General features: G+C 51.3%; 1 protein-coding gene across 1 annotated transcript in view; it reads left to right on the forward strand.

The window, feature by feature from the left end:
- The first annotated feature begins 489 nt into the window (after positions 1–489).
- The window catches only part of tex261 (testis expressed 261), a 27,182-nt gene continuing 1,720 nt past the window's right edge, over positions 490–25,951 (forward strand). The window contains 7 exon segments of the mRNA XM_055631723.1: positions 490–708; positions 1,238–1,321; positions 1,323–1,353; positions 9,033–9,112; positions 15,212–15,365; positions 18,371–18,438; positions 25,288–25,390. Coding sequence (XP_055487698.1) covers positions 490–708; positions 1,238–1,321; positions 1,323–1,353; positions 9,033–9,112; positions 15,212–15,365; positions 18,371–18,438; positions 25,288–25,390 — 739 coding nt within the window.

The raw sequence follows: 25,951 nt of genomic DNA on the forward strand, positions 1-25,951 counted from the left end.
GATTATTAAGGTTCCCCCGGCTACGGCGGTCCTCATGTTCCCTATGGTTGGGGGCGTCAGAACCAGGGGCCACAGGTCGTTTAAGGACCCGGGTCCCCCATTAGAACGGAGACAGAAACGCTGTTCTCACAGAGTGGGCGATTCTGTCCCCGCCTCTCCTCCGCGTGGAGGCAGCTTCTCTGCATCCTGGGGACTAGATAGGCTCTGTGCTCTCCTCAGGGGCTTCTGGAACGGGGTTACGCCTTGTGGATGATCAGAGGCCTGATCCCCCTAGATATGGGCTCAAGGGTCAGGTGATATGTGTGTGGACGGGTCCCCGCTTTCCCCTCCTCTCCCGGCTCGAAGGGGAGAGAGAGGGCGCGCTTGTGAGGGGAAGTGAGGGTTCCGATTCGAAGCCGTCCTCCTCCCCGACGTACACGTACACATAGGCGCTTGAAAATAGTGGAGGACTCCCATTCCTTCCCCCGAGAAAGGAGGGAGAGGCTACAGATGGAGAGCGCTGTGTGTGGAGCCCGCTTCCCCCTCACCCGCTACAGGGGAGAGGGCTGGGTGTGGAGAGAGAAGGGACTTCCGGAAGTCCCTGTGAGCCCCCGGCTACCTCTCCTCGCTGTGGCGCTGGAGGTCCTCGCTTCCCCTCCTCCCCGGCTACAGGGGGCGCTGTGTCTGGGAGTCCCGCTTCTTGTCCTCATCCGGCACCACTGGGGCGCTGTGTGTGGAGGTCGCTCTCCCCCCTCCCCCTCCTCCCCGGGCTACATGGGCCGCTGTGTGTGGGGTCCCTCTTCCTCCTCCTCGTTGCTACAGGGGGCCCTGTGGTGTGGAGTCCCCTCCCTCCTCCTCCCCGCTACAGGGGGCGCTGTGTGCACTGGAGGACCCCCGCTTCCTCCTCCCCCGGCGCTGGGGGGCGCTGTGTGTGTGGAGGTCCCGCTTCCCCCCTCCCCGGCTGCAGGGGCGCTGTGTGGTGGAGGTCCCGCCTTCCCCCCTCCCGGCTACAGGGGGCGCTGTGTGCTACAGGGGGGCGCTGTGTGTTGGAGGTCCCGCTCCCCCTCCTCCCCGGGGGGTGCGCTGTGTGCTACAGGGGGGGCGCGTGTGTGCTACATGGGGGCGCTGTGTGTGTGGAGGTCCCGCTTCCTCCTCCCCGGCTGCAGGGGGCGCTGTGTGTGGAGGGTCCCGCTTCCCCTCCTCCCCTGCTACAGGGGCGCGCTGCGTTTACAGGGACTCGACTCTTCTCTCTGTCCAGGGGGCCGGGCCCGGCGGGCGGGCTCGGCGCTGTGTACAGGTGGATGTGTTCCTCTACGTCCTGAGCTGGCTGTCGCTGCTGCTGGTGTGTGGTCGCCTTCATCACCCTGGGCATCGGTGCAAAAAGTGGGGGAAGAGAGGTGTGTGGGGGTCACGGTCCTGTACCCCCCCACACACACACACCACACACAGGTCCCGCTTCCCACTCCTCACTCTCAGGGGGACTGTGTGGAAACGCCCCCCACCCTCCTCCCAGTGAAGAGAGAGAGGGGGGGTAGACTACAGGGGAGATGCCCCCCCACCATCCCCCCTCCTCCCCCCCCCCTCCTCCTTCCTCCTGTTCCCTCCTTCCCCCCTTCCCCCTTCCCCCTCCCCCCTCCCCCTACTTCCTTCCTCCCCTGGAGGTTCCCGCCTCCTCCCTCCCCTCCTTCCTCCTCCCCCCCCCCCTTCCTCCTCCTCCCCTCCTCCTCCTCCCCTGCTCCCAGGGGGCGCCCCCCTCCCCCCCCCTCCTCCCCCCTCCTCCTCCCCTCCTCCCCCCTTGAGGTCCTCGCCTCCCCCTCCCCCGGCTGCAGGGGGCGCCTCCCTCCCCCCTCCCCCCCTCCTTCCTCCTTCCTCCTCCCCCCCCCCCTGCCCCCCCTCCTTCCTCCTGTGTGCTCAGGGGGGGGCGCTCCCCCCTCCCCCCTCCTTCCTTCCTCCTCCCCCCTCCCCCCTCCTTCCTCCTCCCCCCCCCCCCCCCTCCTCCCCCTCCTCCCCCCTCGCTCCTCCTCCCCCCCTCCTTCCTCCTCCCCCCTCCCCCCTCCTGCCTCCTCCCCCCTCCTTGGGAGGTCCCCCTCCCCCCTCACCTTCCTCCTCCCCTCCTCCCCCCTCCCCCTCCTTCCTCCCCTTCCCCGGCCCCCCCCGCGCTTCCTCCTCCCCCCCTCCCTCCCCTCCTTCCTTCCTCCCCCTCCTCCCCCCTCCACTCCCCCTCCTCCCTCCTCCTCCCTCCCTCTCCCTCCTCCCCCGGGCCCCCCCTCCTCCCCCCTCCTTCCTCCTTGTCCCCTCCTTCCTCCTCCCCCTCCTGACTCCTCCTCCCCCCTCCCCAGGTCTCCCCCCTCCCCCCTCCCCCCTCCTTCCTCCTCCCCCCCTCCTTCCCCCTCCCCCCTCCTCCCCCTCCCCCTCCCCTCCCCCCCCCTTCCCCCTCCTCCCCCTCCCCCCTCCTTCCTCCTCCCCCCTCCATTCCTCCTCCCCCCCTCCCCCTTCCCCCTCCCCCTCACCCCCTCCCCCCCTCCTCCCCCCTCCTTCCTCCTCCCCCCGGTCCTCCTCCTCCTCCCCAATCCTCCTTCCTCCCCCCCCTCCCCCCTCCTCCCCCTCCCTTCCTCCTCCCCCCTCCCCCCTCCTCCCCCCTCTTCCCCCCTCCTCCCCCCTCCTTCCTCCTCCCCCCTCCTTCCCTCCTCCTCCCCCTCCTTCCTCCTCCCCCCCTCCTTCCTTCCTCCTCCCCCCTCCTTCCTCCTCCCCCCTCCCCCCTCCTCCCCCCCCCCCTCCCCCCCTACCCCCCCCCCCCCCCCCCCCCCCCCTTTCCCCCTCCCCCTCCCCCTCCCCCTCCCCCTCCTCCTCCCCCTCCCCCCCCCCCCCTAGCCCCCCCCCCCCTCATGCCCGCCCCCAAAAAGTAGCCTGGACTTCGGGCACGTTGAATCAGGAGTTAAAATTGGCATGTAGTAAAAGCAATGCTGTGGTTGTTATGGGAGATTTCAACATGCAGGTAGACTGGGAAAATCAGGTTGGTACTGGACCCCAAGAAATGGACTTTGTAGAGTGCTGTCGTGGTGGATTCTTAGAACAGCTTGTATTGGAGCCTACCAGGGAGAAGGCAATTCTGGATTTAATGATATTTAATGAACCAGATTTGATAAAGGACCTCGAGGTTTAATCTACAATTGAGACAGGGAGAAGGGTAGATTGGAGGTCTCAGTGTTGCAGTTGAATAAAGGGGACTATGTGGCCATGAGGGAGGAGCTGGCCAAAGTTGACTGGAAAGATACACTAGCAGGGATGACAGTGGAATAAAAATGGCAGGTGTTTCTAGGAATAATATAGAAGGTGCAGGATCAGTTCATTCCTAGGAGGAAGAAAGATAAAAAGGGGAGAATGGGACAACCATGGCTGACAAGGAACGTTAGGGACAGTATAAAAATTAAAGCGAAGAAGTACAACGTAGCAAAGATGAGCAGGAAGCAAGAGGATTGGGTAATGTTTAAAGAACAACAGAAGATATACAAAAAGACAATACGGGGAAAAAAGATACGGTACGAAGGTAAGCTAGCCAAGAATATAAAGCAGGATAGTAAAAGCTTATTTAGGTATGTGAAGAGGAAAAAATTAGTTAAGACCAAATTTGGACCCTTGAAGACAGAAAAAGGTGAATTTATTATGGGGATCAAGGAAATGGCAGATGAGTTGAACAGGTACTTTGGATCTGTCTTCACTAAGGAGGACACAAACAATCTTCCTGATATAGTAGTGGCCAGAGGATCTTCTAGGGTGATGGAGGAACTGAAGGAAATCCACATTAGGCAGGAAATGGTGTTGGGTAGACTGATGGGACTGAAGGCTGATAAATCCCCAGGGCCTGATGGTCTGCATCCTAGGGTACTTAAGGAAGTGGCTTCAGAAATTGTGGATGCATTGGTCAAGTCAAGTCAAGTTTATTTGTCACATACACATACGAGATGTGCAGTGAAATGAAAGTGGCAATGCTCGCGGAACAACAGTATTTTCCAATGTTCTATAGACTCAGGATCAGATCCTGTGGATTGGAGGTTAGCTGATGTTATCCTACTTTTTAAGAAAAGAGGGAGAGAGAAAACAGGGAATTATAGACAAGTTAGCCTGACTTCGGTGGTGGGGAAGATGCTGGAGTCGATTATTAAAGATGCATTTGGATAGGAGTAACAGGTTCGGTCCGAGTCAGCATGGATTTACAAAGGGGAAATCATGCTTGGCTAATCTTCTGGAATTTTTTAAGGATGTAACTAGGAAAAGCTGGCTCGAAGGACATTATTGCCATAGAGGGAGTGCAGAGACGGTTCACCAGACTGATTCCTGGGATGTCAGGACTGTCTATGAAGAAAGACTGGATAGACTTGGTTTATACTCTCTAGAATTTAGAAGATTGAGAGGGATCTTATAGAAACTTACAAAATTCTTAAGGGGTTGGACAGGCTAGATGCAGGAAGATTGTTCCCGATGTTAGGGAAGTCCAGGACAAGGGGTCACAGCTTAAGGATAAAGGGGAAATCCTTTAAAACCGAGATGAGAAGAACTTTTTTTCACGCAGAGAGTGGTGAATCTCTGGAACTCTATGCCACAGAAGGTAGTTGAGGCCAGTTCATTGGCTATATTTAAGAGGGAGTTAGATGTGGCCCTTGTGGCAAAGGGGATCAGGGGGTATGGAGAGAAGGCAGGTACGGGATACTGAGTTGGATGATCAGCCATGATCATATTGAATGGTGGTGCAGGCTCGAAGGGCCGAATGGCCTACTCCTGCACCTAATTTCTATGTTCTATGTTTCTATGAAGGGTCGAATGCCCTACTCCTGCACCTATTGTCTATTGCCTATTGAAAATGGACAAGGGAGAGCCAGTGGATGTAGTGTACCTGGACTTTCAGAAAGCATTTGATCAGGTCCCACATAGGAGATTAGTGGGCAGAATTAGGGCACATGGTATTGGGGGTAGACATGGATAGAATGGTATTGGGGGGTGCTGACATGGAGATAGGTGGTTGGCAGACAGGAAACAAAAAGTAGGAATTAACGGGTCCCTTTCAGAATGGCAGGCAGTGACTAGTGGGGTACCGCAAGGCCCGGTGCTGGGACCACAGCTATTTACAATAAGTGAGTTCGGTATTCTGAAAAACGCAAGGAATCATGGGATTTGACACTCGCGATAAAGAAAAGGCGAACTAAGCGCTGACTGTATAAACTGTGTGTAAATTCTTATCATTATTCATGAATTATGTGTAAAAATATATTTAATCTGCGGAACGGGGGTGCCAGGTAGCGGGAGAGCGGGGTGTAACAGCGAGAGAGATAGAGGGGGCAGATGCGAGTGGGAGACGGGGGAAGAGACTGGACCGGTGGAGAGACATTCTCTGCAGCTGCGCGCACACACCCGTGCCTCGTCTGCAGCCCGAACCCGGGTCCCCGGCACCCCAAGCGCTGCCGAACCGCCACTGTACTGTTGGTGCTGGGCCCGTTACTGTTTGTCATCTACATCAATGATTTGGATGAGAATGTACAGGGCAAGATTGTGGAGTGAGGGGATATGGGGAGAAGGCAGGAACGAGGTACAGATTGGGGATGATCAGCCATGATCACATTGAATGGCGGTGCTGGTTCGAAAGGCCGAATGGCCTACTCCTGCACCTACTCCTGGCAGACAGAACTACGTGTGTAAGCCTTGCTGGTTTTGAATCCTCCTCCGCTCCTCTGTCATATGGGGTTCCACAGGGCTCAATTTTAGGGCCCCTGCTTTTCTCACTGTACTTACTTCCTCTGGGTTCCATTCTTAGAAAGCATGGCATCTCTTTTCATTGTTATGCTGATGATAGCCAACTATATATGCCGCTGAGGAAGGAAGATGCATTCTCCGTCAAATCACTTCTGTCTTGTCTTGATGACATTAAGTCCTGGATGGCCCTAAACTTTCTAGGATTTAATGAAAAGAAGACAGAGGTGATATTGTTTGGTCCTAATGGCTGCCGTGACCCTCCCCCTGTTGACTTGGGTCCCCTGGCATGGTATGTGAAGCTGACAGTTTTGGACCTGGGTTTTAGGATGGACAGTGATTTTAAATTAGATCATCAAATAGGCGCGGTGGTTAAGTCCAGCTTCTTTCACCTAAGGCAGCTGGCAAAGGTGAAGCCCATTCTTGAGCAGCAGCATTTTGAAACAGTAATCCATGCCTTTATTACATCTAGGCTGGATTACTGTAACGCACTCTATTTTGGAGTTGCTCGATCTTCCCTGGCTCGTCTCCAGTTGGTTCAAAATGCTATTGCTCGCCTTTTAACTGGAACTCGAAAGAGGGAGCACATAACGCCAATTCTGGCCTCCCTCCACTGGCTCCCGGTGTACTTTCGAGTTCATTTTAAAATTCTTTTATTTGTTTTTAAATGTTTAAATGGCCTCGCCCCGCCTTACCTCTCTGAGCTGCTTCATCCATACGCTCCTGCCCGGTGCCTCAGGTCAGCTGATCAGCTGCTGCTGGAGGTACCGAGGTCTAAGCGGAAGCTCAGAGGGGATAGAGCCTTCTCTGTTGCTGCTCCGGCGTTATGGAACAATCTGCCGTTGCACATCAGACAGGCCCCCTCACTGTCCATCTTCAAAACCAGTATTAAAACACATTTATATTCCTTGGCTTTTGACCCTGCTTGAGACTTTGCTCCTGTTTTAGTGCTTTTAATGTTTTTAATTTTATTGTTTGTACTCTCTCTTTTAATGTTTTTATTGTCGTGTAATAATTGTTTTGTCCATGATTAGTCATGTACAGAACTTTGTTGCAACAGTGGTTGTTTTTAAAGTGCTCTATAAATAAATTTATTATTATTATTATTATTATTGTCTATTAAGATTAGCAAGTTTGCTGATGATACAAAAGTTAGTGGTTTTGCAGATAGTGAAGATGGTTGTGAACGATTGCAGCAGGATCTGGATCGATTGGCCAGGTGGGCGGAGGAATGGTTGATGGAATTTAATACAGAGAAGTGTGAGGTGTTGCATTTTGTTTCCACATTGTATCAGTACACTGAACGGCACGGCCGTGGGGAGTGTTGTAGAGCAGACTGATGCAGGAGGGGGACAGACCTTAATAGGAACTCGAGGGGTAACCTTTTTTTAATACAGGTGCTAGTGGGTGTATGGAACGAGCTGCCGGAGGAAGAGGTAGTTGAGGCAGAGACTGTAACAAGACCCTTCCTCAGAGTCTGAAGTCCGAAACGCCACCCATTCCTTCTCTCCAGAGATGCTGCCTGACCCGCTGAGTTACTCCAGCGTTTTGTGTCCACCTTCGATTTAAACCAGCGTCTGCAGTTCTTTCCCACACGACATTTAACGGGCCAGTCTCTGTGCTGTATCACTCTGTGACCCCATTGCGGACATTGGACTTTGTCTGTGGAACTGATGTGCTGCAATGCTGAGAACTATACTCTGCACTCTGTATCTTCCCCTTTGCTCTACCTGTTGCATGGAGTCGCTCAGCACGGAAACAGACCCTTCAGCCCATCTCGTCCATGCTGGCCGAGATGCCCCATCCCATTTACCTGCCTGCATTTTGTCAATATTCCTCTCAACCCTGCCTATCCACATACCTGTCCAAATGACTTTTAACCTGCCTCAACTGCCTCCGGCAGCTTGTTCGACACACCCACCTCCTTATTATGAGCGTTCGTCGGCACTGGGCCTGTACTCACTGGAGTTTAGAAGAATGGGGGGGGGGACCCCATTGAAATGTACAGTATAGTGAAAGGCTTGGATAGAGTGAGTGGATGTGGAGAGGATGCTTCCACTAGTGGGAGAGTCTAGGACTAGAGGTCATAGCCTCAGAATTAAAGGATGTTCTTTTAGGCAGGAGATGAGGAGGAATTTCTTTAGCCAGAGAGTGGTGAATCTGTGGAATTCTTTGCCACAGACGGCTGTGGAGGCCACGTCAGTGGATATTTTAAGGCGTAGATTGACAGATTCCTGATTAGTGCGGGTGTCAGGGGTTCTGGGGAGAAGGCAGGAGAATGGGGTTAGCAGGGAGAGATAGATCAGCCATGATTGAATGGCCGAGTAGACTTGATGGGCCGAATGGCCTGATGACCCATCAGTCTAAAGAAGGGTTCCGACCCGAAACATCAACTATTGCTTTTCTCTGAAGATGCTGCCCGCCCTGCGGAGTTACTCCAGCACTTTGTGTCCACCTCCACCTATCACTTAACACGGACACAGAATGCTGGAGTAACTCAGCGGGACAGGCAGCATCTTTGGAGAGAAGGAACGGGTGACGTTTCGGGTCGAGACCCTTCTTCAGACTCGCCACTGAACAGAACAGTATACGGACCGAATTTCACCGCACCTTAATGTATGTGAGGGTAAAGAGCCGTTGAACCTTGTGTGGTGATAGGAACAAGCTAAAGGAAGAGATTTTGGTCAGTGGAAGGGTTGGTGTAAACCAGCATCTGCAGTTCTGTTTATTATACTGTGTAACATGTGTTCTCCCATCTCTCCCTCCCACCTCTTTCTCTCCCCCCCCTCCCCTCCATCTCCCCTCTCCCTCCTCTCCCCCCCCCTCTCCCCCCCCTCTCTTCTCTCTCCCCTCCCTCTCCCCCCCCTCTCTCTCTCTCCCCCCCCCCCTCTCTCTCTCCCCCCCTCTCTCTCTCTCCCCCTCCCCTCCCTCTCTCCCCCCCCCTCTCTCTCTCTCCCCCCCCTCTCTCTCTCTCCCCCCCTCTCTCTCTCCCCCCCCCCTCTCTCTCCCCCCCCCTCCCCTCTCTCCCTCCCCCCCCCCCCTCTCTCTCTCCCCCCCTCTCTCTCTCTCTCCCCCTCTCTCTCTCCCCCCTCTCTCTCTCCCCCCCTCTCTCCCCCCCCCCCCTCTCTCTCCCCCCCCCTCTCTCTCTCTCCCCCCCCCCTCTCTCCCTCTCTCCCTCCCCCCCCCCTCCCCCCCCCTCTCCCCCCTCTCTCCCTCCCCTCTCTCCCCCTCTCTCCCCCTCTCCCCCCCCCCCCCCCCTCTCCCCCCCTCTCTCCCCCCCCCCTCTCTCTCCCCTCCTTTGGGGCCCACAGCTGCAGGCCTGTACTACCTGGCGGAGTTGATTGAGGAGTACACTGTCATCACCAGTCGCATCATTAAGTACATGATATGGGTGAGTGTGTGGGGGTTTGGTGGGGGGGGGGGGGGGGGGGGGGTAGGGGGCGCGGGGGAGGCAATCGTGCCTGTCAGGAGCTGGGGCTGATGTCCTTTGACAAAACTGTCCACAAGCTGCAAATTTCGTTTGACCCGCTGAGTGAATTCTCTGATCTTTTCGACAACAACCTAGGCAAGTTGCCTGTGAACCAACAAGATTATTACTGACCCCGATGTGACGCCCGTCATCCGAACCCCACAACCATTGTCATTTGCCGTGACTGCCAGGGTTCATTCTGTGCTGAAGGACATGGCCTCCATAGGCGTAATTCAAGCAGTCAGCGACCCCACCACCTGGGTCTCGACCGCGATTGCCACAGTCAAGAAGGGAAAGAATGAAATCCGTCTGTGCATCAACCCGAAACACTGCCATCAGGCAGGCGCCCACACCATCCCATGAAGACTGTTGAGGATGTTGCGGCAAAGGTCGGAATGGCCACCCTATTTCCTGTCCTCGATGCAAAGAACTCTTTCTGGCAGATACCGCTGGACAACAAGTCATCAAACCTCACCACATTTGCCACCCCATTCGGCAGATATAAGTTTCTGAGAATGCCATTCGGAGTCAACTCCGCCAGTGAAGTCTTCCAGAGAACTGTGGAGCAATTGTTCGAGGACCTGCCTTGTGCCATCATTGTCGACGATATCCTCGTGTATGGCAAAGACGCAGCAGAACACGATCACAATCTCAGGCTCATGTTGGAGCGCGCTCGCAAGAACAACCTCAACGTCAATCCTGACAAGTGTATGTTCAGGGTTCCAGCGGTCCACTACGTTGGCCACATCTTCACTTCTGACGCCATGTAAACAAGAGCCAGAGACAGTGTGTCATTTAAACACATCTTTAATCAGCACTAAAGCTCAACGGCGTTGATGACAACAGGTTGTCAGTGCATCCTAGCTGCTCGAACGGCCAGTGCCGGGAAAGAGTGTTAGTATAAGTGTTATGGTGGGGTGGAGTTAGTGATGCTGGCTTATGTGTGGTTGGTTCACATGCATCATCAGAGCTCTGATTGAGGCACACCACTTGCAGAGACTGATTGAGGCACACCACTTCCTGGTTTTATAGTCCCTCCCCCTCCCTCCAGCAGGGGCAGCAGAGAGAATGGGGAATTTAGTAAAAACATTAATATCTCTGTCAATTTTCATCGACGGGAAAAATCCTCGGCACACATGCAGCGGAGGGGGGCTCTGAGCGAGGTGGCCAAAAATGACGGCCGTAGGTGGCGGCGTTCTCTCGGAAATCGCAGCACAGATCGCCAAAACCGGTCAAGAACAGACTTTTAGTAATATAAATAAATGTTGTGAGTGAGTGTGTGTGTGTATATATACACACTGAACTTTTCTCTATCTCGTTTATCATATATTATGATTACATATCCTGTTGTGCTGCAGCAAGCAAGAATTCCATTGTTCTCTCTGGGACACATGGCAATAAAGCTCTCTTGACCCTCTCCCCCCCCCCCCCCCCCCCCCCCCCCCTAGCCCCACTTCCCCCGCGCTTGTGGTCTGACCAGTTCCACTGTTTGCCTCCCTTCGCTACCATCTCTTCCCCAGCCAACAATCAGCCAATGTGTGCTGCATTTTCTTCATTTTGCATTTAAATTCATCAGTTCTCGCAGCAGACTTAGTCCATTCGGCCCATCGAGTCTACTCCGCCCCATTCCATCATGGCTGATCTATCTTTCTCCCCTCTCGACCACGTTCTCCTGCCTCCCCCCTTCCCCTGACAGCCGCACTAATCTGTGAAATTCTCTGCCTCAGAGGGCAGGTTCTCTGGATGCTTTCAAGGGAGAGCCAGATAGGGCTCTTAAAGATAGCGGAGTCAGGGGATATGGGGAGAAGGTAGGAACGGGGTACTGATTGGGGATGATCAGCCATGATCACATTGAATGGTGGAGCTGGCTGGAAGGGCCGAATGGCCTCCTCCTGCAGCTGTTGTCCAATGTCCTCACAGCGAAGGCTGGAGTGGAGCGGAGGCTTGAGTGTCCTTACCTCAGTGAAGGGATAGTATTCTTCCGCAAAGTGTTGGAATGCCAGGTAATGATTGTAGACCACCAGCACTGTATGGGGGGGGGGAAGGGCCGAATGGCCTCCTCCTGCACCTATTGTCTATTGTCTAATCCTGGCCCTTCCTGTTGCCGGCCCAGCTTTTGTCCTGGCCTTTTCTCACCTCCAGCTCCATCCCCTCTGCATTCGGCCTGAAGGAGGGTCCCGACCACCCGAAACATCACCCATTCCTTCTCTCCAGGGATGCCACCTGACCCGCTGAAGCTTGACCTCTCCTGACGTACGCGCTGTCGTAGGTTGCCGCCAGGAGCTGACTTTGGTGAATTCCATTGGCGGCTACCTACATCAACCAGCGACAGGTACTGGCATCACGAGAAGTCAAGTAGCGACTGGCATTGTCTTCCGTTGTCGCCAACAGGGTTGTGGCTTGTGGCTCATAGAAACATAGAAAATAGGTGCAGGAGGAGGCCGTTCGGCCCTTCGAGCCAGCACCGCCATTCATTGTGATCATGGCTGATTGTCCCCTATCAATAACCCGTGCCTGCCTTCTCCCCATATCCCTTGACTCCACTAGCCCCTAGAGCTCTATCTAACTCTCTCTTAAATCAATCCAGTGATTTGTCCTCCACTGCCCTCTGTGGCAGGGAATTCCATAAATTCACAACTCTCTGGGTGAAAAAGTTTTTTCTCACCTCAGTCTAAGATGACCTCCCCTTTATTCTAAGACTGTGGCCCCTAGTTCTGGACTCGCCCAACATTGGAAACATTTTTCCTGCATCTAGCTTGTCCAGTCCTTTTATAATTTTATATGTTTCTATAAGATCCCCCCCCCTCATCCTTCTAAACTCCAGTGAATACAAGCCTAGTCTTTTCAATCTTTCCTCATATGACAGTCCCGCCATCCCAGGGATCAATCTCGTGAACCTACGCTGCACTGCCTCAATCACAAGGATGTCCTTCCTCAAATTTTTTTTAAATTTTATTTATTTTATTTTATTTTTTAAATATTTTATTTTATTAGAATTAAGTACAGTCATATGGCACCAAAGTGCCTAATATATATTTTCATAATACATTTTATGTACAACTTTTTTTTTTTTGTTACATTGAAAAAAGATGAGAGTAAGAATAAGAAGTTAGATAGTAAAGGATAGAAAGATGTGAAATATATAGTGTGTGAAGAAAGAAAACGAGGAAATTAAGAAAGTTGAGAGAGAAAATAGTGAAAAGAAAATAAAATAAAAAAGAAAAGGAGATCATTATTTATAATCTTGACCAACCCTCGTTCAGTCCTTCCTCAAATTAGGAGACCAAAACTGTACACATTACTCCAGACGTGGTCTCATCAGAGGCCTATACAACTGCAGAAGTATAGTTCTGGATGGGTGGAAGTAGGTTGACTTAGGCTGTGGTCGTGGCTGGTAGGTTGTGGTCGTAGGTGGTCGTCCTAAGTCACGACGATTAGGTCGCCGGTTGTCGGCAGCTTACTGTAGCTTAACGTCGACTAGGTGGTGGCTTGTTGTAGACATTGTCGTGGGGGGGGGGGGGTGTCCAGTCGCCGTTTTTTCGGTGACCTGCTACGACTGTGACAGTCGCCGAAAAAATCGCCTAAGTGGGACAGGCCCTTTACTTGCGACTTAGTTAAAGTGAAAGGCAAAGCTGGCAAACGTAAGGAAGCCTGGATGACGAGGCGAATTGAGGCTTTGGTCAAGAAACGTCACCTATTGTTACAAGTTGCATGGTTCCTTGAAGGGCGAGTCGCAGGTAGATAAGGTGGTCAAAAAGGCTTTTGGCACTTTGGCCTTCATCAGTCAGAGTATTGAGTATAGAAGTTGGGAGGTCATGTTGCAGTTGTATAAGACGTTGGTGAGACCACATTTAGAATATTGTGTTCAGTTCTGGGCACCGTGTTATAGGAAAGATATTGTCAAGCTTGAACGGGGTCAGAAAAGATTCACAAGGATGTTGCCAGGACTAGAGGGTGTGAGCTATAGGGAGAGGTTGAGTAGGCTGGGTCTCTATTCCTTGGGGATTTACGAGGATGTTGCCAGGACTTTCAAAGTCAAGCTGTTGAAATTGGCTATTGGAAAGGGTCTGTTAACTCTGACAGGGAGTTAACCGGAGTTCCGGACCCCCAGCCGTGGGGGGGGGGGGGGGGGGAATTTCACCCGCCATTCGGCGCGGAAGTCCCGTTGTGGTCAAGATCGGCCGCCCCACTCGTGGGGTCACGTTGGCAAACGGGAGAGTTACTGCCTTATAGCGCTTGCAGCGCTGGAGACACAGGTTCCATCTTGACTACGGGTGCTGCCTGTACGGAGTTTGCACGTTCTCCCCGTGACCTGCATGGGTTTTCTCCAAGATCTTCGGTTTCCTCCCACACTCCAAAGACATACAGGTTTGTAGGTTAATTGGCTTGGTATAAATGTAAATTGTCCCTGGTGGGTGAAGAATGGTGTTAGTGTACGGGGATCGTGGGTCGGTGCGGACGCGGTGGGTCGCAGGGCCTGTTTCCGCGCTGTATCTCTAAACTAAACTAGGCACCACATCTTCAGGGGGGATTACGTGGGCTCTCGTGATACTTTCTGGAGTAAAGGAGGTGCCAGACTAGCAGTTGCTGGAATATCAGTGGTTCAAGAATGAATGGATGTATGAATAAGTTTATTGGCCAAGTATTCACATACAAGGAATTTGCCTTGGTGCTCCCCCCACAAGTGACAACATGACATACAGTGACAGTTAGCAATGACACATAAAACATTAAACATTAATGATAAAACATTATTGATTAAACATGTGATAAAGTCAAGACAAGAGTCAAGAGTCATATGTCACGTAGGTTCACGAGATTGATCCCTGGAATGGCGGTAATGTCATGTGAGAAAAGATTGAAAAGACTAGGCTTGTATTCACTGGGGTTTAGAAGAATGAGGGGGGGGATCTTATAGAAACATATTAAATTATAAAAGGACTGGACAAGCTAGATGCAGGAAAAATGTTCCCAATGTTGGGCGAGTCCAGAACCAGGGGCCACAGTGTTAAAATAAAGGGGAGGTCATTTAAGACTGAGGTGAGAAAAAACGTTTTCACCCAGAGAGTTGTGACTTTGTGGAATTCCCTGCCACAGAGGGCAGTGGAGGCCAAGTCACTGGATGGATTTAAGTGAGAGTTAGATGGAGCTGTAGGGACTAGTGGAATCGTGCATATCAAAGCTTGTCACTGTGGCTCGGTACACACACACACACACATACTCTCTCATACGTTCTCGGGACAGAATTCGGCCCATCAAGTCTACTCTGCCATTCAATCGTGGCTGATCTATCTCTCCCTCCTAACCCCATTCTCCTGCCTTCTCCCCATAACCACCGACACCCGCACTAATCAAGAATCTATCAATCGCCACCTTAAAAATACCCACTGACTTGGCCTCCAAGCCGTCTGTGGCAAAGAATCCCACAGGTTCACCACCCTCTGGCTAAAGACATTCCTCCTCGTCTCCTTCCTAAAGGAACGTCCTTTAATTCTGAGGCTGTGCCCTCTAGTCCTAGACTCTCCCACTTGTGGAAACATCCTCTCCACATCCACTCTATCCAGGCCTTTCACTATTCGGTAAGTTTCAATGAGGTGCCCCCTCATCCTTCTCAACTATACGTGACAATACTAACCCTACAGCTAAACATTTTGCGATCGCTGTCATACATGGCATTGATTGGGGATGATCAGCCACGATCGCATTGAATGGCGGTGCTGGTTTCGAAGGGCCGAATGGCCTACCCCTGCACCTATTGTCTATTGTAAGGAACGATGATAAAACACACACACACACACACCAAAATCCTGTACTTCCAGCGGCGGAAGTCCGCAGGAACTGGAGGACAGAGACGTGTGGTGAGTCCGGCACCGTTGCCGTCGGAAACCAGCACCACTGCGTCGCTAATGCTTTCAACAGTGATGAATGAAGCATTTCAGGGAGTACAAGGTGAGGGAGAGGGGGGTGGGTGTGGGCCGAATGGACTCTGTCATTGACCGTAGGTGTTCTCTTGCCTCCCAGTTCTCCACAGGTGTCCTGGTGGGTCTCTACTTCTTCGAGAGCTTCCCCATGCTAATGGTCGGAGTGGGACTCTTCACCAACCTTGTCTACTTTGGCCTCTTGCAGACTTTCCCCTATATCCTGTTGACGTCTCCTAATTTTATACTATCCTGCGGTGAGTACCATAGACAATAGAACCCGGGGCCTCCGTTTAAAAATAAGGGGGAGGCCATTTAGAACGGAGATAGACAATAGACAACAGGTGCCTTCAAGCCAGCACCGCCATTCAATGTGATCATAGAAAAATAGAAAATAGGTGCAGGAGTAGGCCATTCGGCCCTTCCAGCCTGCACCGCCATTCAATATGATCATGGCTGATCATCCAACTCAGTATCCTGTACCTGCCTTCTCTCCAAACCCCCTGATCCCTTTAGCCACAAGGGCCACATCTAACTCCCTCTTAAATATAGCCAATGAACTGTGGCCTGAACTACCTTCTGCGGCAGAGAATTCCACAGATTCACCACTCTCTGTGTGAAAAAAGTTTTCCTCATCTCGGTCCTAAAAGATTTCCCCCTTATCCTGAAACTGTGACCCCTTGTTCTGGACTTCCCCAACATCGGGAACAATCTTCCTGCATCTAGCCTGTCCAACCCCTTAAGAATTTTGTAAGTTTCTATAAGATCCCCCCTCAATCTTCTAAATTCTAGCGAGTACAAACCGGGTCTATCCAGTCTTTCTTCATGTGAAAGTCCTGACATCCCAGGAATCAGTCTGGTGAACCTTCTCTGTACTCCCTCTATGGCAATCATGGCTGATCATCCCCAATCAGTACCCCGTTCCTGCCTTCTCCCCATATCCCCTGACTCCGCTAATTTTAAGCCCTATCTAGCTCTCTCTTGAAAGTATCCAGAGAACCGGCCTCCACCGCCCTCTGAGGCAGAGAATTCCACACTTTCACAACTCTGAGTGAAAAAGTGTTTCCTCGTCTCCATTCTGAATGGCTTGCCCCTTATTCTTAAACTGTGGCCCCTGGTTCTCGACTCCCCCAACATTGGGAACATGTTTCCTGCCTCGTGTGTGTCCAAACCCTTAATAATCTTATATGTTTCAATAAGAATCCCCCTCGTCCTTCTAAACTCCAGAGTGTACAAGCCCAGCCGCTCCATTCTCTCAGCATCTCAGTACCATAGTGTCAGGGTGGGACCTGCTGCATCCTCTTGCTCAGAGATGAGAAGGGATTTGGGGCGGTCACGGTGGCGCAGCGGTAGACTCGCTGCTAAACAGCGCTTGCAGCGCCAGAGACCCGGGTTCAATCCTGACTACGGGCGCTGCCTGTATGGAGTTTGTACGTTCTCCCTGTGACCTGTGTTTGGTTTTCTCCGAGATCTTCCTTTTCCTCCCACACTCCAAGGACGTGCAGGTTTGTAGATTAATTGGCTTGGTATAAATGTAAATGGTCCCTAGTGTGTGTAGGGTAGTGTTAATGTACGGGAATCGCTGGTCGGTGCGGACTCGGTGGGCCGAAGGGCCTGTTTCCGCTCTGTATCTCTAAACTAAACTAAACTGCAGGTGCCGGGTTAAACCGAAGACAGACACAGAGTGCTGGAATAACTCAGCGGGTCAGGCAGTATCTGTGGAGAACATGGATAGGTGAAGTATCGGGTCGAGACCCTTCTTCGGACTGAGAGCCAGAGGAGAGGGAAACGAGAGATATAGACTGATGTGGAGAGATATAAAACAAATGAATGAAAGTCATGCAAAAAAGTAACAATGACAAAGGAAACAGGCCGTTGTGAGCTGTGGGCTAGGTGAAATCGAGTTACAGACAATGAGACTCAACAAGACGACAGTGAAACTCAAAGGACCTATAGCGGATCTTTGGTGAAACTAGTACAAGGACTAGGGTGTGGGAGGGATGGAGAGAGAGAGGGGATGCAAGGGTTACTTGATGTTAGAGAAGTCAGTATTCATACCTTCATACCGCTGGGTTGTAAGCTGCCCAAGACTCCTACCCAGAGTATGGGAATCGAAAATCAGAGGACACACAATGAGCTGCCAGAGGAGGTAGTGGAGGCAAGTACAGTAGCAGCATTTGTAAACGCAGGCAGGTGGGACTAGTGTGGATGGGGCACGTTGGTGGGTGTGGGCAGGTGGGACTAGTGTAGATGGGGCATGTTGGTGGGTGTGGGCAGGTGGGACTAGTGTAGATGGGGCACGTTGGTGGGTGTGGGCAGGTGGGACTAGTGTAGATGGGGCATGTTGGTCTGTGTGGGCAGGTGGGACTAGTGTAGATGGGGCATGTTGGTGGGTGTGGGCAGGTGGGACTAGTGTAGATGGGGCATGTTGGTGGGTGTGGGCAGGTGGGACTAGTGTAGATGGGGCATGTTGGTCTGTGTGGGCAGGTGTGACTAGTGTAGATGGGGCATGTTGGTGGGGTGTGGGCAGTTGGGGGGTGGGACTAGTGTAGATGGGGCATGTTGGTGGGTGTGGGCAAGATGGGCCGAAGGGCCTGTTTCCACACTGTGTAACTCTCTATGACAAGTGTAGGAAAGAACTGCAGATGCTGTTTTAAACCGAAGATAGACACACAGTGCTGGAGTAACTCAGCGACACAGGCAGCATCTGTGGAGAGGAGGGATGGGTGACGTTTTGGGTCACAATACACAATACAATTTATTTGTCACTTGAACCTCATAGAGGCTCAAATGAAATGTTGTTTCTGCAGCATACACACATGAAAAAAAGACCCAAGACACAACACAATTTACACAGACATCCATCACAGTGCATCTCCTCCTCGCTGTGATGGAAGGCAAAAAAACATATTTCTTCGCTGCACTCCCCATTCCCCTCCCGATGTCAGAGTCAAAGTCCCCGGCGGGCGATGGTAATTGTCCCGCGGCCATTAACGGCCCGCTGGGTGATGCAAGGCCGCGCTCCGGGTCTTGTTGTTGGAGCCCCCGGCGGGCGCTAGCAAAGTCCAGCAGCCGTTGAAGCCACGCCGGGCGATGATGTAAGGTCCCGCTCCAGGCACTCCTCGACCCCGCGACTCGGGCGGGTGAAGTCGCCGTTGCAGAAGCCCCAAAAAGGGTCGATGCCCTTGTTGCAGATGCTGGTTGAGGAAATGTGCAGAAGGGTGTTTGATGGTCTGTTTGTCTCTCCCCCCCCCCCATACAGTGCTGGTGGTCTACAATCATTACCTGGCATTCCAACACTTTGCGGAAGAATACTATCCCTTCACTGAGGTAAGGACACTCAAGCCTCCGCTCCACTCCAGCCTTCGCTGTGAGGACAATGGACAACAGGTGCAGGAGGAGGCCATTCGGCCCTTCCAGCCAGCACCGCCATTCAATGTGATCATGGCTGATCATCCCCAATCAGTACCCCTGTTCCTGCCTTCTCCCCATATCCCCTGACTTCGCTATTTTTAAGAGCCCTATCTAGCTCTCTCTTGAAAGCATCCAGAGAACCGGCCTCCACCGCCCTCTGAGGCAGAGAATTCCACACTCACAACTCTCTGTGTGAAGAAGTGTTTCCTCGTCTCCGTTCTAAATGGCTTACCCCTTATTCTTAAACTGTGGCCCCTGCTTCTGGACTCCCCCAACATCGGGAACATGTTTCCTGCCTCTAGCGTGTCCAAACTTTTAATAATCTTATAGTTTCAATGAGATCCCTTCTCATCCTTCTAAACTCCAGAGTATACAAGCCCAGCCGCTCCATTCTCTCAGAATATGACAGTCCTGCTATCCCGGGAATTAATAATAATAATAATAATATACTTAATTGTAGTTGCACATATGTGCAACGAGATTTGGTATGTAGCTTCCATGTCATAACATAAAATTTAGATACCCCGAGAAACATGATTTATAACAAAGAACAGTAAAACAGTCTAAAGTGCAAATCAACCTGGTGAACCTACGCTGCACTCCCTCAATAGCAAACAGACGGTCATAAGGAATAGGAGTAGAATTAGGCCATTCAGCCCATCAAGTCTACTCTACCATTCAATCAGGGCTGATCTATCTCACCCTCCTAACCCCATTCTCCTGCTTTCTCCCCATAACCCCTGACACCCGCACTAATGAATTCCACACATTCACCACCCTCTGATTAAAAAAATTCCCCCTTTTGGATTTTGATTTTGAGTTGGACATAGCTCTTTGCGCTAACGGAATCAAGGGATATGGGGAGAAAGCAGGAATGGGGCACTGATTCTGGATGATCAGACATGATCATATTGAATGATGGTGCTGGCTTGAAGGGCTGAATGGCCTACTCCTGCACCTATTGTCTCTTGTCTATTGAAGGGCCGAATGACCTACTCCTGCACCTAATATCTATTGTCTATTTCTTCCACAAACTCACGAGGCTTGTTCAAACACAGTGAAAGGAATGGATGGACTGGACAGAGTGGATGTCTCCACTGGTGGGAGAGTCTAAGACTAAAGGACACAGCGTTAGAAAGGAGACGAGGAAACATAGAAACATACAAAATAGGTGCAGGAGGAGGCCATTTGGCCCTTTGAGTCATCACCGGCATTCATTGTGATCATGGCTGATCATCCCCAATCAGTAACCCGTGCCTTCCTTCTCCCCATATCCGTTTGATCCCGCTAGCCCCAAGACCTCTATCTAACTCTCTCTTAAATCCATCCAGTGAATTAGCCTCCACTGCCCTCTGTGGCAGGGAATTCCACAAATGCACAACTCTCTGGGTGAAAACGTTTTTTCTCATCTTAGTTTTAAATGGCCTCCCCTTAATTCTTCGACTGTGGCCCCTGGTTCTGGACTCGCCCAACATTGGGAACATTTATCCTGCATCTAGCTTGTCCTGCTCACTGAGGCTTTTCCCTGGTGGCATCAAAGCCATCCACCCAGTAACTGGCCTGGCCTGGATGTCCACCCTTGACCTACATCGTTAGGCATTTACGTATATTTTTATACGTTTCTATAAGATCCCCTGATCGTTCTAAATTCCAATCTTTCCTCATATGACAGTCCCACCATCCCGGGAATTAACCTCGTGAACCTACGCTGCACTGCCTCAATAGCAAGGATGTCCTTCCTCAAATTAGGAGACCAAAACTGCACACAATACTCCAGATGTGGTCTCACCAGAGCCCTATACAACTACAGAAGGACCTCGTTACTGCGATATTCAAATCGTAGAAACATAGAAATTAGGTGTAGGAGTAGGCCATTCGGCCCTTTGAGCCTGCACCGCCATTCCATATGATCATGGCTGATCATCCAACTCAGTATCCCGTACCTGCCTTCTCTCCATACCCTCTGATCCCCTTAGCCACAAGGGCCACATCTAACTCCCTCTTAAATATAGCATCTCGTTATCCTCTCGTTATGAAGGCCATTCACTGCCTGCTGTACCTGCATGTTTACTTTCAGTGACTGATGAACAAGGACCCCACCCAGGTCTCGTTGTACTTCTCTTTTTCCTAATCTGACACCATTGGGATAATAATCTGCCTCCTTGTTCTTGCCGCCAAAGTGGATAACCACACATTTATCTACATTATACTGCATCTGCCACGCATCTGCCCACTCACTCAACCCGTCCAAGTCACCCTGCAACCTCCTAGCATCCTTTTCACAGTTCACACTACCACCCAGCTTTGTGTCATCTGCAAACTGGCTGGTGTCACATTTAACTCCATCATCTAAATCATTAATATATATTGCAAATTGTTGCGGTCCCAGCACCGAGCCTTGTGGCACTCCACTCGCCACTGCCTGCCATTCTGATAGTAACCCGTTTATTCCTACTCCATGTTTCCTGTCTGCCAACCAGTTCTCCATCCATGTCAATACCCTATCCCCAATACCATGTGCTCTAATTTCGCCCACTAATCTCCTGTGTGGGACCTTATCAAAGGCTTTCTGAAAGTCCAGATACACCACATCCACTGGCTCTCCCTTATCCATCCTACTTAGACAAAAGTGCTGGAGAAACTCAGCGGGTGTGGCAGCATCTATGGAGCGAAGGAAATAGGCAACGTTTCGGGCCGAAACCCTTCTTCAGACTGATGCAGGGGGGGGCGGGAAGAAGAAAGGAAGAGGAGGAGCCAGAGGGCTGAGGGAGAGCTGAGAAGGGGAGGAGACAGCAAGGGCTACCGGAAATTGGAGAAGTCAATGTTCAGGCCACTGGGGTGCAGACTGCCCAAGCGGAATATGAGGTGCTGCTCCACCAGTATCCGGTGGTGCTCACTCTGGCAATGGAGGAGGCCCAGGACAGAAAGGTCGGATACGGAATGGGAGGGGGAGTTGAAGTGCTGAGCCACAGGGAGATCAGGTTGGTTAATGCGGACCGAGCGGAGGTGTTCGGCGAAACGATCGCCAAGCCTACGCTTGGTCTCACCGATGTAGAGCAGCTGACATCTAGAGCAGCGGATGCAATAGATGAGGTTGGAGGAGGTGCAGGTGAACCTCTGTCGCACCTGGAACGACAGCTTGGGTCCTCGAATGGAGTCGAGTATCCATCCTACTTGTTACATCCTCAGACAATTCCAGAAGATTAGACAAGCAGGATTTCCCCTTCCTAAATCCATGCTGACTTGGACCAATCCCTTTACTGCTATCCAAATGCCCCATTATAACTTCTTTAATAATTGACTCCAGCATCTTCCCCACCGCCGATGTCAGGCTAACTGGTCTGTAATTCCCTGCTTTCTTTCTTGCTCCTTTCCTGAAAAGTGGGATAACATTAGCTACCCTCCAATCCACGGGAACTGATCCTGAATCTATTGAACATTGGAAAATGATCACCAATGCGTCCACTATTTCTAGAGCCACCTCCTTGAGGACCCTGGGATGCAGACCATCAGGTCCAGGGGATTTATCATCCTTCAGTCCCATTAGCCTACCCAATACTATTTCTCGCCTAATGCAAATTTCTTTCAGTTCCTCTGTCTCCCTAGATCCTCTGTCCTCCAGTACATCTGGGAGATTGTTTGTGTCTTCCTTAGTGAAGACGGATCTGAAGTACCCGTTCAACTCTTTCCTTGTTGCCCATCATTTCACCTGTTTCTGCCCTCATTTGTCTTTACTAATCTTTTTCTCTTAACATCCACTAAGAATCTTTCTTCCTCTTTGGAATGAAATGATCCTGCATTTTCTGGATTCTGCCCAGAAATTCCTGCCATTGCTGTTCCACCGTCATTCCTGCTAGGATTCCTTTCCAGTCTACCTTGGCCAGCTCCCCTCTCATGCCTTCATAGTCCCCTTTGTTCAACTGTATCACTGACACTTCTGATTTACCATTCTCCCTCTCAAATTGCTGATTAAAACTAATCATGCTATGATCACTACCTCCAAGCGGTTCCTTTACCCTGAGTTCCCTTTATCATATCAGGTTCATTGGACAACACTAAATCCAGAATAGACTTTTCTCTGGTCGGCTCCATTACAAGCTGCTCTAGTCTAAGAATCCATGTGGGAGGCATTCTACAAACTCTCTTTCTTGGGGCCCTGAACCAACCTGATTTTCCCAATCTACCTGCATATTGAAACCCCCTCATCACCACAGTGGCATTACCTTTGTTACATGCCAGTTTTAACTCCTGCTGCAACTTACACCCTACATCCGGGCTACTATTTGGGGGTCTGTAGATAACACCAATTAGTGTCTTCTTGCCTTTACAGTTCCTCAACTCAATCCACAGTGGCTCTATCTCATCAGTCCCTATGTCTTCCCTCGCAAGGGACTGAATTCCATCCCTCACCAGCAGAGCTACCCCCCCCCCCCCCCCTCCTCTGCCCACCTGCCTGTCCTTTGTATAGGATGTATAACCCTGAATATTCAGTTCCCAGTCCCGATCCTCCTGCAGCCATGTCTCTGTAATCTCCACAGTGTCATATCTACTAATCTCTAACTGAGCCTCAAGCTCATCTACTTTACTTCTTATACTTCGTGCATTCATATACAACACTTTTAATCCATTACTCACCTCACCTTTCACATCGATCCCTATTTCACTTAGCCACACTCTCCTATCCCTTTGTAAGCTTTCTGCTCCGTTAATTCTAGTGTCATTCTTAACTTTTCCTATACTCTCTTTCCCTTTAACTCTGTTGTAGAGCAGAGGGATCTAGGCAGTACAGGTGCATGGTTCCTTGAAGGTCGAGTCGCAGGTAGATAAGGTGATCAAAAAGGCTTTAGGCACTTTGGCCTTCAGAGTATTGAGTATAGAAGTTGGGAGGTCATGTTGCAGTTGTATAAGACGTCGGTGAGACCACATTTAGAATATTGTGTTCAGTTCTGGGCACCGTGTTGCAGGAAAGATATTGTCAAGCTTGAAAGGGCTCAGAAAAGATTTACAAGGATGTTGCCAGAGGGTGTGAGCTATAGGGAGAGGTTGAGTAGGCTGGGTCTCTATTCCATGGAGCGCAGGAGGATGAGGGGTGATCTTATAGAGGTGTATAAAATCATGAGAGGAATAGATCGGGAAGACACACAGAGTCTCTTGCCCAGAGTAGGGGAATCGAGGACCAGAGGTTCAAGGTGAAGGGGAAAAGATTTAATAGGAGTCTGAGGGGTAACTTTTCCACACAGGGTGTGGTGGTGGAACAAACTGCCAGAGGAGCTAGTTGAAGCTGGGACTATCCCAACTTTTAAGAAACATTTAGACAGGTACATGGATAGGTTTGGAGGGATATGGACCAATCGCAGGCAGGTAGGATACCATCCATGCCAACCAAGATGCCTCATCTACACTAGTCCCACTTGCCTGGATCAGGCTCCCATCCCTTTAAATCTTTCCTATACATGTACATGTCCAAATGTATTTTAAATGCTGTTGTAGTCCCAGCCTCAACAACCTCCTCTGACAGTTTGTTCCATACACCCACCTCCCTCTGTAGAAAAGTTGCCCCTCGGGTTCTTGCTATTGAGGGAGTGCAGCGTAGGTTCACCAGGTTAATTCCCGGGATGGCGGGACTGTCATATGCTGAGAGAATGGAGCGGCTGGACTTGTATACTCTGGAATTTAGACGGATGAGAGGGGGATCTTATTGAAACATATTTTAAGGGTTTGGACACGCTAGAGGCAGGAAACATGTTCCCGATGTTGGGGGAGTCCAGAACCAGGGGCCACAGTTCAAGAATAAGGAGTAAGCCATTTAGAACGGAGACGAGGAAACACTTTTCCTCACAGAGAGTGGTGAGTCTGTGGAATTCTCTGCCTCAGAGGGCGGTGGAGGCCGATTCTCTGGATGCTTTCAAGAGAGAGCTAGATAGGGCTCTTAAAGATAGCGGAGTCAGGGGATATGGGGAGAAGGCAGGAACGGGGTACTGATTGGGGATGATCAGCCATGATCACATTGAATGGCGGTGCTGGCTCGAAGTCTATGAGGAACGATACTTTGAAACTTACCACCAGAGGTTACTTCGGGGAAACAGGCCCTTCGGCCCATGCATTCCCGCACACTAATACTATCCCACACACTAGGGACAATTTACAATTTATCGAAGCCAAAGGGAGCTACAAAGCTGCATGTGTTTGGAGTGTGGGAGGAAACCGGAGCTCCCGGAGAAAACCCTCAGTCAGGGAACCCCGGCTCCCTGGCGCCGTAAGGCGGCAACTCTACCGCTGCGCCACCGTGCCGTCCCGTACGGCATATAGGATCGTGAGCGGCACAGATAAAGTGAACACTCAGTCTTTGTCCCAGGCTAGAGGGTTCTAAAACTAGAGGGCACAGGCTTAAGGTGAGAGGGGAGAGAGATTTAAGGGGGACCTCATGGGCAACATTTTCCACTCAGAGGGCGGTCCGTATCCAGAACTGGCTGCCAGAGGAAGCTGTAGAAGGGGATACAATTATGGCTTATATATGGATGGGAAGGGATTAATGGGCCAAATGCAGGCAAATGGGACCAGCCCAGTATGCAAACATGGCCATACATGCTGCCCCCCTCTGTGGCTCTATACGCTAACATGGTTGTCACGGGCCAGGTGGGCCGAAGGGCCTGTTCCCGTGCTGTCCCGCTCGCTCTGTGACTGGAGTTAATGGTCAGATTGTGGGCGTGGGTGTGGGCACGGCGATTACTCAGCGGCCTGCTTCTCTCTGTGTGTCCCACCCAGGTGCTGGCCTACTTCACCCTGTGCCTCTGGATCACTCCTTTCTCTTTCTTCGTCTCGTTATCCGCCGGAGAGAACGTCCTTCCGTCCACGATACAGCATGGAGGTGAGTACCGACGCTCAACCAAGGTGGCGCAGCGGTTAGAGTTGCCACCTCACGGCGCTCGCAGCGTCGGAGACCCGGGTTCCATCCCGACTACGGGCGCTGTCTGTACGGAGTTTGCACCTTCTCCCCGTGACCTGCGTGGGTTTTCTCCGAGATCTTCGGTTTCCTCCCGCACTCCACAAAGACGTGCAGGTTTGTAGTTTAATTGGCCTGGTATTAAATGAAAATTGTCCCTAGTGTGTGTAGGATGGTGTTAGTGTACGAGGATCGCTGGTCGGCACGGACTCGGTGGGCCGAAGGGCCTGTTTCCGCGCTGTATCTCTAAACTAAACTGTTCACTGTAACTCAATACAGTTGGTACAGTACCTCAGTCGCTACAGTGAGGAGAAAAGGCCCTCCAAACCTGTCCTATCCATGTACCTGTCCAATTGTTTCTTAAACAATTGGATAGTCCCAGCCTCAACTACCTCCTCTGACAGCTTGTTCCCTCTGTGTGAAAAAGTTACCCCTCAAATTCCTATGAAATCTTTTCCCCTTCACCTTGAACCTATGTCCTCTGGT

The sequence above is a fragment of the Leucoraja erinacea genome, unplaced genomic scaffold (genome assembly GCF_028641065.1).
Source record: "Leucoraja erinacea ecotype New England unplaced genomic scaffold, Leri_hhj_1 Leri_889S, whole genome shotgun sequence".
NCBI classification, from domain to species: domain Eukaryota; kingdom Metazoa; phylum Chordata; class Chondrichthyes; order Rajiformes; family Rajidae; genus Leucoraja; species Leucoraja erinaceus.